General features: G+C 32.9%; 2 protein-coding genes across 2 annotated transcripts; both read left to right on the top strand.

Annotated features, from left to right (window-relative positions):
• Positions 1 to 668: 668 nt before the first annotated feature.
• LOC142349725 (uncharacterized) lies at positions 669 to 2,375 on the top strand. The gene is made up of 2 exons (XM_075401461.1): positions 669 to 1,215; positions 2,036 to 2,375. Exons 1-2 carry the CDS (start codon positions 1,040 to 1,042, stop codon positions 2,373 to 2,375), a joined length of 516 nt encoding a protein of 171 aa, XP_075257576.1. The 5' UTR covers positions 669 to 1,039.
• An 810-nt stretch (positions 2,376 to 3,185) lies between these two features.
• On the top strand, positions 3,186 to 7,808 carry LOC142349463 (uncharacterized). Its single transcript, XM_075401043.1, has 4 exons — positions 3,186 to 3,361; positions 3,797 to 4,101; positions 6,944 to 7,137; positions 7,515 to 7,808. Exons 1-4 carry the CDS (start codon positions 3,186 to 3,188, stop codon positions 7,770 to 7,772), a joined length of 933 nt encoding a protein of 310 aa, XP_075257158.1. The 3' UTR covers positions 7,773 to 7,808.
• Positions 7,809 to 12,115: the final 4,307 nt, after the last annotated feature.

The raw sequence follows: 12,115 nt of genomic DNA, 5'->3' as shown, positions 1-12,115 counted from the left end.
CTATTTTTACATGTGTTTTAAGGACCAAACTTTTCATATGCTTTTGAAGTGATTGTTAAATGTAAATGTTTAATGAAACTTTTGTTATGGTTATAAAATTTTGAATTTACCTTTTACAGATTTAAAAAAATTCCCCATTACCCTCCATTACCCCCATTACCCCCCTAATCTTACATCGTTTTACCCCCATAGACAATTACTTCCCTACTCTTCTTACATCAACTTGGGAGTAATCAAGGTGGGGGGTATTTTGAAACGGGGGAGAACAATCGCTACAAAACTTTGAGCAAAATCAAAGACGATTGAATTAAGGTTGATTGACGAATTTAAAGAAAACTCGTATCACTAAAATGACATTGGGATAAGTCGACTGATATCTGAAAATGTGTTAGAAAACCGCATCCAAAACTATCACAGACAAACTTTAAACTGTCACAACCGTATCAAGTAACTTGTTTTTGTCGTTCAACTACAAATATTTCGAAAAAAAATTCATATTTTAACTTCTTGGTTTTAAAAAAGTTGTTTGTTCATTGTTACGCAAATGTAATTTGCTTCTCTTTTAAGTTGATGTTTTACATAGTTTGCATAGAGTAGTAATAACTTCGTGTGATTAATAAAATTTGTTCACTTGTTTTTACAATATATTCATATGTACTTTAAAGCTAATGTCTCTCATACGTAGGTCTCTATAAATACATGCTAAAAATATAACGATTTTTTGTACCTTCTTTGATCATAAACTAAAAAGCCACGAAACACATCTTTGATCAGATTTTAACCCCATGTAAATGAAAATCTTAAAAATAGGTTAACCAATAACCTTTTTTCTCATTTATTGCTCTCATGATTTTCAGCTTCCATGATGAAAGCGGCTTTTCCAAAACATGCAAATAACATCATAGGTACCCATTTTTTGGTATAGTTATTGTTATTGCTGTTATTTTAACAAATCAATTCCTTGCCTTTTTTGTTGTTATACACTACTTTGTTGATTTTGTTCCAAAATTGATCACAACTCTATTCAATCCGAGTCAAAATGGACCACAGACGAGCCATATCCGAAGTCAAACTACGTTCGGAAGTCTTCAGACGAAAGGCGCCGACTGTTGTTCGTATTCTGTGCGACAGAGCTTGGTTTAACTTTCCCCTCATACACCCGGAAGACATGAGACAGTTCATATACTGGCTCAATTTCAAGAGACCCAAATCATGGTAAGATATAACGCTAGACAGAACAAGAAAACAAAACTAATTATCATAAAAAAGAAAACGAAAACGAAGTGGAGTAACAAATCTTTGATCTTGAAAAGCGCTCAAAAATGGAACAAATTGCCCTCTTCAATAAGAACTTTTAACAGTAAAACTTGCTTTAAAAATATTTTAACCGAGTTTTTGCTCGATCAACACAAAAAAGTACCCGTTAATAGACAAATTGGAGCCTTCAAATCCTATGTTTACCTATGAAAACGAACAGCCACAATTTGAAGATTATTATATTAATAACAATGCTGATTAATTAATTTAACATTTTAAAGCATGTAGATATCTAACCTTAGGGTTATAGTCTGAGTAATTTACATGTTTCAAAAAATATATATGACAAAAAATTACACAAATGTCAAAATTATCAGAGAGCATTTAAGTCGTTTTGTCTCTTACAAAGTGAGCCTATAAATTAAAATTTATTTATACCGTTATAAAGTTCCGATAATAACTGTTATGGAGAGATATGCGAGGGGTGGGTATTCTGTTTCGGCTTACCCCAGTCAAGACCGGATGGTTATCTTGCAAAAAAACTTGCGAAAAATGGTTATCTTGCAAAATTCTTGCGATAAAACATATTCAAAAATGAGTAATATAACTCCAATATCAACCATCTATATCTGAAATAAACTATAGTGAACGAATTGTTTTGATATAGTTTTTTAAGTTCAAAGAAGCTCTGAATGAAATTTAGGCAAAAATAAATTGAAGTTGTCAAAAAAAGTTTTAAATAATTGGTGTTATGATCTATTTTTTAAAAAAAAAACAGGAAAATAATGGAGAATTGGATCAAACTTTACGACTCAAGTGCAGCTCTTCTAAAACAGGTCATATCTGAATCATCAATTGCAATACGTGACATCAAATACGCGGATCTGTTCAACCTCAACCGTTACTTAAAAGCAGCTAATGAGTTCGTCAAACCCTCTCTTGACCTCAAGTGGGTGGCACAGTTCTACAGGGATAATTGTGACCAAACAGCGAACCAGAGAGACCATAGTGACGTCATGTTTAGAGCCCTGGATGAGAGGGACCAGTTCTTGGATGTGCATTCCAAAATATCGCATCTTTATGGTTTGGGTTTCTATCCAATTAACTCATATAACTGAGTCTAAGGTTGATCACATTGAAAGGTGATGACAAGTTATGACACAAATAAGATTTTCGGCAGAAATTTGCTGATCGTTTTTTGCTGTATTAAAGTTTCCCGTTGATAACCGTCAATCGACACCACCTACCATTGATCTAGCCGTATTTTCAGAGCCAAAGCTTGCTAAAGATTAGAGCATGTAGATATCTAACCTTAGGGTTATAGGGTGAGTAATTTACATGTTTCAAAAAAAGAAAACTTTAAAATATTTCGAAGAAAATTTTCATATTTTAGGTTCTTGGTTTTAAAAAAGCAGTTTGTTCATTGTTACGCAAATGTAATTTGCTTCTCTTTTAAGTTGATGTTTTACATAGTTTGCATAGAGCAGTAAGAACTTCGAGTGAGTAATAAAATTTGTTCACTTGTTTTTACAATATATTCATATGTACTTTAAAGCTAATGTCTCTCATACGTAGTTCTCTATAAATGCATGCTATAACTATAACGATTTTTCATACCTTTTTTGATCATAAACTAAAAAGCCACGAAACACATCTTTGATCAGTTTTTAACCCCATGTAAATGAAAATCTTAAAAATAGGTTAACCAATAACCTTTTTTCTCATTTATTGCTCTCACGATTTTCAGCTTCCATGAAGAAAGCGGCTTTTCCAAAACATGCAAATAACATCATAGGTACCCATTTTTTGGTATAGTTATTGTTATTGCTGTTATTTTAACAAATCAATTCCTTGCCTTTTTGTTGTTAAACACTACTTTGTTGATTTTGTTCCAAAATTGATCACAGCTCTATTCAATCCGAGTCAAAATGGACCACAGACGAGCCATATCCGAAGTCAAACTACGTTCGGAAGTCTTCAGACGAAAGGCGCCGACTGTTGTTCGAATTCTGTGCGACAGAGCTTGGTTTAACTTTCCCCTCATACACCCGGAAGACATGAGACAGTTCATATACTGGCTCAATTTCAAGAGACCCAAATCATGGTAAGATATGACTAAAAATTACATAAATGTCAAAATTATCAGAGAGCATTTTGTCATTTGGTCTCTTACAAGGTCATTTGCTATACAATAAAATTTATATATGCTATTATAAAGTTGCAGAAATAACTGTTATGGAGAGATATGCCAGGGGTGGGGATTCTGTTTCGGCTTACCCCAGTCAAGACCGGATGGTTATCTTGCAATAATCTTGCAAAAGTGGTTATCTTGCGAAAAAAAGATATTCAAAAATGAGTAATATAACTCCAATTTTAACCATCTATATCTGAATGAAACTATAGTGAACGAATTGTTTCGATATAGTTTTCTAAGTTCAAAGAAGCTCTGAATGAAATTGAGGAAAAAGCAAATTGAAGTTGTCAAAAAAAGTTTCAAATAATATGTGTTATGATCATTTTTTTTTTTAAAAAAAAACAGGAAAATTATGGACACTTGGATCAAACTTTACGACTCAAGTGCCGCTCTTCTAAAACAAGTCATAACAGAATCATCAATTGCAATACGTGACATCAGATACGCGGATCTATTCAACCTCAACCGTTACTTGAAAGCAGCTAATGAGTTCGTCAAACCATCTCTTGACCTCAAATGGGTGGCAAGGTTCTACAGGGATAATTGTGACCAAACAGCTAACCAGAGAGACCACAGTGACGTCATGTTTAGAGCCCTGGATGAGAGGGACCAGTTCTTGGATGTGCATTCCAAAATATCGCATCTTTATGGTTTGGGTTTCTATGCAATTAACTCATATAACCGAGTTTAAATTTGATAACATTGAAAAAGGGTGATAAATAATGGCACAAATGAGATTTTCGACAGAGTTTTGCTGATCGTTTTTTGCTCTATTAAATTTTCCCGTTGATAACCGTCAATCGACACCACCTACCATTGATCTAGCCGTATTTTCAGAGCCAAAGCTTGCTAAAACATTTGAATTTTTAAGAGTTTTTTTTTAGTTAATGAGGTTAATATTTCTCGTCCAATGAAGGAAATAGGTTTTAATTGAATGCTAAAAACATGTTGAGGAAATGATGGTTTTTCAATGACCCAGTGAAATCCCATCAATGGAATTTCTATGATCAGCGACAAAGTGGTAATGATCCATCGATGAAACATCGATGGACTTTTAGGAAAATGATCCATCGATGGGATTCACTGGGAGCCCAACCCGGGCAGCACTTTTATTAGCCGGTTTTCTGCACTTTGGGATGATTGTCAAATTTTCTTCAAAAATATTTATTTTCGATTGGTACGAATAAATTGAAGCGCTATCTTTTCTTTGATTTCCAATTAGGTTTTTGATGTCCTAGGGAAATTTTGTTGTTCAAGTGTGCGGATTTTTAAATTTTGAGTTTCAACTTATGCTTGGAACAATTTTTCTAAAACTAAGATTATATTGAAAAGTACATATATATTATTTTATATCCTGGTTTTCTGCCCTTGATTTTTTTAAAAGTTTCTAGAAACGTTTTTTTTCTATCGGCATAAATTTGATTTCAACCCTTGAGTTTTTTTTAATTTTATCATTGAAAAAGTTGAGCGCGTTCGCTGATTATTATACAAAAGTGACAACAATGAGTTCTCATTTCACTGAATTTGATTAGATTAGGAAACTTGGAAATATTTTTGAGCGAAATAGAGACTTTTTGCATTGAAGGCTTTGTCAAAAATATGTCAATAATTCATATTTTTATATACATATAAACTTTTCTTTAAATCCTTTCGAGTATTTTTACCAACCTGTCACTGAGCAAGCACGCTCAAAAAACACTTGTGAGAAACTCAGAACTTCCAATATCCTATGAACAGCAAATTCTTAACTGAAAGAACAATTTAATTTAAAACTTTTAGTAGCAGACAACAGTGAATTATTCTCAGCCAAAAGTTCCCGATCACCATACGTTTCCATTTACTATTTGCGTATTGGCCAGTAGAAACAGTACCACAAATTATTTTCACCTTGAAATCGTTTTTGTATCAGATGATGCACTGTCAGTTAATGCACTGAAATCGACGAAAATTTATCACATTATTGCTTGAAATTTTAACATAAACAACCTCAACTTAATAGACTGGCTTTTGCTATGTCGATTTTTCAAACCTCTGAAAACAGTTTTTTTAACAAGTAATGCTGGTTAAAACTATAATTTATTTCATGTCCAATTTAATATTACTCATTAATGGATTGGATATGATCATTAACACATAAATTACGTGAGCTTTTAAACTAATCACAACACACTTAATAATTTAAATTTTCTCGAACGAAGTTTCAAGCAATTGTGTAAACGTGTGTGTCGTTTTTATGCAAAATTATTGCTTGATCACTTTAACGCTTTTGTTCTAGAACATTCTTCCAACTTCACTTTTCGACTGACTCTTTCATGCTTACATGCTTGAATTCCTTAATTTTAAATGATCTAAATTTCACTAATTTACAAAATTAAATATGTCCCAAAATAAACGCGGTTGTAAGATACGACATTACTTCTCCCTAGTCCGAATTTTTTTGCACCATAATAATCCATTTGTTCGAAAAACGTTGCACCATTATACACAGTGACTTCTGCTGCTATTCTAAACAAATTTTCACTATTCCTAAACACGGCTGCTTATTTTGCGGTTAATTGAGGGTCTAAGTGTATGATAGAACATATTTGATATAAAATAATTTGGCTTGCGCCCCGGACAGATCTGAAATTTTCAAAAGGTTTCAGAACGCTCTTCAAATTTATTTCTTCGAATATTTAATTTAGTTTCCTAAAGTATCAGTTTTGCGTTTTTTATTTAAATGTTTTGGCAAAATATCACGCTGACAACAAACACATACCTCAATCTACGTCTCTTTGAAAACAAAATTTGTCGTTGGAATAGTTTATTATTTAGTAGTTGCGTCGGTTGTTTTGATGTAAGCGTCAGCCCTAAATTAGTTTGGAAAACAAACGAAGCAATTCTCTTCCCAACTTTCATATGGTCTTTCGATTAGTTTCTGCAAAAAGCTTGTTTAGGGCGTCAAAGAATTTTTTCCGAGAAGTTTGCTCTACTTTTTAATCATATTCTAACACGTTGTACTTTACAGCTTTAAGAAGGTCTGATTATGCGTGAACACAAGTATGAAAAAATGAACGAAACCCGTACAATGACTTCTTGCAGGAGAAACTCCTCACCTTAGATCTTGATTCCAGGTTTATTAGTGCTTTTTAGCTGCAAAATTGGGGTCTAAAAGCGATGGCTTTCATCAGGGCTGGAGTTTTTTCCATCTCATAATTGAGTTCTTGCAAACTATTTTTGGTGACCCATTGCGTGAGAGCTCATTTCGAATTGATTATTTCAATTGATATATTGGAGTGCAAAGACTATTGAGTTGGTTTTCGGTAAAAATTAGAGAGAAAAAACTTGGTATGTTTTCACTTATAAGCAAGATTTTTTTGTACTTGCATGCTTTGAAATTGGAAATTACGAAATTTAAAAGTTCTTCGAAAGACTAATTTTGGGTTCATTTTGGTAATTAAATAGACTAGATTGCAAAGAGTTGTTAAGAATGTGATTAAAATTTGTGTTTAGACCCGGATCAATCTGTCAACCCATACTCCCTTCTTAACAATTCGGTCGACTACTCGCGTCCTAGAGTAAGGTTTGATCACACAAAAGAGAGAGCATCATTCACCTCTCTTCCTCTGAACGTGAACAAACTGCTCATTTCACGCCCCCTAGCAATCTCAGTCGAGGATAGCGAGCTGATCGAAGGCGTCTTAAAGGTTAACAGCATGCTAACATAAATGATTACAGAGAAGACATTGGTTTCCTATTTTGTAATTCTGTACCAGCTCTTCATATTTAATTTAAGATTACCACGACAATTTGAAGTCAAATAATTTAACTGAATTACTAAGTCTTACATCACTTCAAATCACAATTTTATGGAATTTTCTGATGCGAAAGGAATGTTATCTTAGATTGAAAATTATTGGCATGCACTGCCCTGGTTAAATTCTTAACGCCTTTCTTGTGAGATTCTTAATCAAATAGGCCAGGGTGCTTACAAAAATAACGAAGTTTTAAAGAGAAACAAACATCTGCATCTTTTAAAGTAAAAAAATAATTAACTAATTAACGAGTTTTTTCTGTTTTATAGTTTGCTGATTGCGTGGTATATCTGTGCGAAGAGATTTCAGCAGAGTTGGATAGTCTGACAAGAGAAAATGAGTTCAAGGCATTTGGTTTCATCAAAAGACTTCACGGTTTGGAAGAGTACAAGCGTGAACAGAGAGCCCGAAATGGGTACCCGGTACCAAAATCTCAAAATGCAAATGACGCAGAAGATTTTGAGACGAAAAAGTTGCCTCCGATTGATTGGAATAAACCTATTATATCAATTAACAGCCTATTATAAATGTATTTGATGTTGAAAATTATAAATTCAAAATAATATTTATTTGAACAATGAGACTCGCATGATTCTGTGCGTGGCAAAGAATGTTCCCACAATCGCAGTTGACAGAATTCAGTGTTTGGGTCATATAACAATATCTGACATGATATTGCAGGCCCACCACCTGTATGTTTTAAGCAAGCTGCTACGAAAGCGGCGGCCCCGGGTCGAGGTTTCATGACAATAAAAAGTTAGAATTGCCGTAAATGCGGTAAAAATTTTCAGCGTGGTAAAAATTTTAATGTGGTAAATTTTCAGCGCTTAATGCGGTGAATGTCGTGAAAAAAATTAATTTCACCGCTAAAAATTGATTATGTTATGTCAATTCACCAGTAATAATTGCTGTAAATTTTTTTGGTAATAGTTTTGTAAAAGTTTTAGTAATATATGCTGTTTTCAGCGCTGAAATTTTTTTTTAGCCGCTTCCTGTTGGTGGCGATGAACTTCACCGCTAAATATAGCTGCTCTTACAATAGCTCACAGCTAAAAACAGCAAAGATTGCAAAATTTTAACGTATGTGTTTTCCACAAAAGGGAGTGAATCTGATTTAAATTCAAAAGTAATATGAAAGAAAATCTAAGACAAGTGGCACGGAAGAAAAAGGGATTGACAGAGGTTCGAAACCGTGTACGTCATTTTAATTTTCGTAATAATTCCAGTGAATTTGTTGACACCAAAATTTTTATCTCTAAAAACCGCAAATTTGACAAAAATTCACCTAAAAAAAACAAATCTTAAAAATTCACCGGTTTCTCCGCTAGAAATTTGGGCACTTTGCGGTTGAAAAAATTTTTCGGTGCTATTCAACGCAATTCTTATATTATTTTTTCAACAAAACAGTGACCCTGCTTTTAAATAAGCAATTTAAAAAAGCTGCGTCTAATTTGAGCTTCTGTAATGTAGGTATGATGTATGTAAATCAAAACTATCAGCATCTAACCGAGTTCTCAGAAATTACTTGCACTTATCTTTTTCATTTTTTCTCAAAACTTAATGAAAATTAAACCTTGCACAGACAAAACATTTCTTCTCATTTTGTCAAAATCTTGCAATGGTCCACACTGAAATAACAAAAATGTGTGAAATGACTGAAAAAAAAGGCTGACCATCTTCTTAAAAATCTTCTTGCACATTAATTCATAAAAACTGCAATATTTTTATGTGTATTGGAATCTATACAAAAACAGGGCAAACTAAAAGAATATTGGTCTTTAAAACCATCAGAAATGCCTTAAGTTGGCGTATATATTAGAAATAGGAATATGTTTATAAGTTTTTGAAAATTTCGGTCAGAATTTGAGCAAACTGACATATTGAACTGCAATGTGGCTCCAATATTGCTCAAAAATGTTTACCAAAAAAACTGCAATTATTGAAATTTTCTTTGTTCCGACCCACTTGTGGGGGGAGGAACTATATACTCCAATGGGTTTTTTTTGTTCAGTCAATTTTGACCGATCGATATATTCATCGTAGAGATTTGAGACTGGTATCGTCAGAAAGCCCATCCAGCATAGAGCATGGAAATTAAACTATTTTTTTTTTCACAAGGAGGTATCGAGGTTTAAAATTGTGAGAATATAGTCGGAATACTTTTGTTTTTATTCACATTTTCCTACCAAATTCACAATTTTAGATCAAATTTTCGTCTTTTTGCAAAAATTTGTTAAAATGTCCAGCAACAATGTTATTGGTTTTATTTTTATGAATAAAGAATTCCTATTGATTTGTTTTATGCGGGTCTTTTGGTTAATATTTTTTGATTGAATCTGTCGAATTTCAGACATTTTTTAATCAAAAATGGCTCCAAATACGTTTTTTATACCTTTTTGTATAATTATACCGGAAATACAGACCTAAAATCAGCTGTCAAAACATCTGAAACCTGCAAAAAAAGTTAACTGCGAATTGGTTTCCTATAGGGGTCCTTTGGAGTTAAAATTTTGTCGGTTTTTCGAAATTGTAACTCAAGAATTTTACAACATGCATCATTTATTTTTAATTCATTGAAATCTTTCAGTTTCTAATTGCTCTTTTTGCAAACGTATGGAATAATTAATTGTTTTTGCCGAAAGCGCAGCAAAATGTTGGCTTGAAGAGGACACATCTTGGATTATTAGGACATTGAAAATATTTGTTTTAGGAAGATTTTAGCAAAGTTTGAAAGTTTTGAAAATTTTGCAAATCTTATTTCTGTCCACATGTAGATAAAGTTCAATATATGCAGGGAACGACCTTTTTCATGTGATGTTAGAATTTGTTTTTTAATTTATAACTAGTGGTTTCTCGGCTTTCTTAGCGTAACTTCATAACAGTTTCGTAATTTTTGAAAAATTGCCTATAGTCGAGGTAGTAAAGTGTTCCCTTTTCAAATTTTTTAAAGGATATTTATAGAAATTGGCATAAAAAAAGCGCAAAATAATTATTTACACATTTCTCGAGAATAGCTTACAAATTTTACGGCCGCGAAACTTTTACCTCGCAGATTTCATTAATTTTTTTTGGTTTTTTGCTTCTAACTGTCGTGGTTTGGTTTTTGTACGACATATTCTTGACAACCAAAAGCCTCAATCTTTCTATGGATGGTCAAACGAACATATTTAACTGTTACAGTTTATAGCTCGCGGTTTTCAGGACTTTCATTTGATTTTCTTTTTTAAAGCAAAAAAATTTTGTACTCTGGATATTTTGTACTCATTGCCGTCAAAAGTGACGTTATTTTGTTATTGTCAGAGCTCATCAATTTTCTGTTGGTCTACACAAATTTTACGCTGTTGATTATGGCTTGACTCACGTCTTTAATGCTTAGAATTTTTTTTATAGGAAATTCGTAAGTTTTCGATACTGGTAAATTTTTGTGGTTATTTATCTTGTCTGTTTCATAAGAATCCTTTCGAATGAAGACGTATAAAATCAAAAGAATAGCCAGCAAAAATGTCAACTATTGTATTCAATTTTTTAAATATTTTAAATGTCTTATAGTTTTAATGTTTCAACACTGTCTTCAAAGAAATTGTTTGTGAATTTTTGAGTTCTGTTCGTATTCTGTATGTTCGTATGTTCGTAGCTTCCTGGACAGTTGCCAGTTAATGTGTTTTTGTTTTAAGTTGAAAGCCTATGGTTTGTTTGCGATTTTTGTGATCTCTCTAAATTCTGTCAATTTTTTAGCTTCATCTCTGTAAAGACAAGTTGCATACCTTCTCCAATGAGCAAAAATTCATTGTTTATAATGTTTTTTTTTCGACTAAGAGTTTCTTGGCTTTAATACTACACAATTTTGTAAGCGAATTGTGATTTTTGGACGTTCGCCAACTTCTGAGTTTTTTTTATGTTTTCTTGCAACATTATCACACTAATATAATTTCCAATCTAGCGTTGAACAATTGTGAAATCGACAATATATGAAGTTTTCCACGAATAGCTGATGTTTTTAACGGTTCCGACACCGCTTTCTCGTTAAATTTAATTGATTTTGCCTTTTGTCTTTACCGATCTCTTTGTTGTAGGCTGATGTATATTGGATAAAGACAGTTCTCAATTGATTTCTATGAGGTGTACACTAACCTCGTTAATAAGTCGAGTTGTTAGGTATTGATTCTGATCGACATGAATTTGGTTGTTTTCAAAAGTAGAAAGCTAGTTTTTGAATTTCGCGCTGATTGCTATTTTAGCCGACCTGTTACCGAGTCTCTACTAGTACTAGTACTTTATTGACCGATCTCAAATCTTACCTAATGAAGTACAGGTTAACTTATTCAGTTCGGGTTTTATATGATCTCATTGTTTGTTAGGGGTTTTTTAAATATATACATTGGGTTTTTGGTCGTAAATAATTTTTGATTTTTGACTTTTTCCGTAGTCTTCTCTAGTAGCCCTATTAGCAATGAGTTTTGTCGGCCCTCTAAATTGACGCTTTCTTATTCCATCAGTGGTCAGTTGAAAGATATGTATGTTTTTAAACGTTTTCTATCTCTTCATCATTTGGTAGCCAATTAAGTCAGGAATGTGAATGAGCTGGGTAGGAACATTGTGCAAACACACATTACCGATCCTCTTTGTTGTATTCAAACATGAGACGCCGATTGATAATGGATTTTTCTGGAATGTCAACAAAAATTCGAAACTTGTCTGTTCAAAAAACGTGGGGCTAGCGTACCTTCTTTTGATTTCTTTCATGTCGTATGTCACCTTTGAAGTGTTTTTTTGTTGCTTCCTTCTCATTTTAAGCAGAATTAACCGCGCTCTATATCAGATGCCATTTTTAACTGATAAAAATCAAAAGCAGCTCTCTCAACACAATAAA

This window comes from Convolutriloba macropyga, chromosome 11, assembly GCF_964194025.1.
Source record: "Convolutriloba macropyga chromosome 11, txConMacr16.3, whole genome shotgun sequence".
NCBI classification, from domain to species: domain Eukaryota; kingdom Metazoa; phylum Xenacoelomorpha; order Acoela; family Convolutidae; genus Convolutriloba; species Convolutriloba macropyga.
The sequence above is the reverse complement of the archived record's forward strand: the minus strand, read 5'-3'. Positions and strand labels throughout refer to the sequence as shown.

Excerpts from the sequence above, each read along its gene's own strand:
- LOC142349725 (XM_075401461.1), top strand. The coding sequence starts at position 1,040 with ATGGACCACAGACGAGCCATATCCGAAGTCAAACTACGTTCGGAAGTC. Across the intron at positions 1,216-2,035 it reads TTCAAGAGACCCAAATCATG|GAAAATAATGGAGAATTGGA; the intron begins GTAAGATATAAC and ends AAAAAAAAACAG.
- LOC142349463 (XM_075401043.1), top strand. The coding sequence starts at position 3,186 with ATGGACCACAGACGAGCCATATCCGAAGTCAAACTACGTTCGGAAGTC. Across the intron at positions 3,362-3,796 it reads TTCAAGAGACCCAAATCATG|GAAAATTATGGACACTTGGA; the intron begins GTAAGATATGAC and ends AAAAAAAAACAG. Across the intron at positions 4,102-6,943 it reads CAAAATATCGCATCTTTATG|ACCCGGATCAATCTGTCAAC; the intron begins GTTTGGGTTTCT and ends ATTTGTGTTTAG.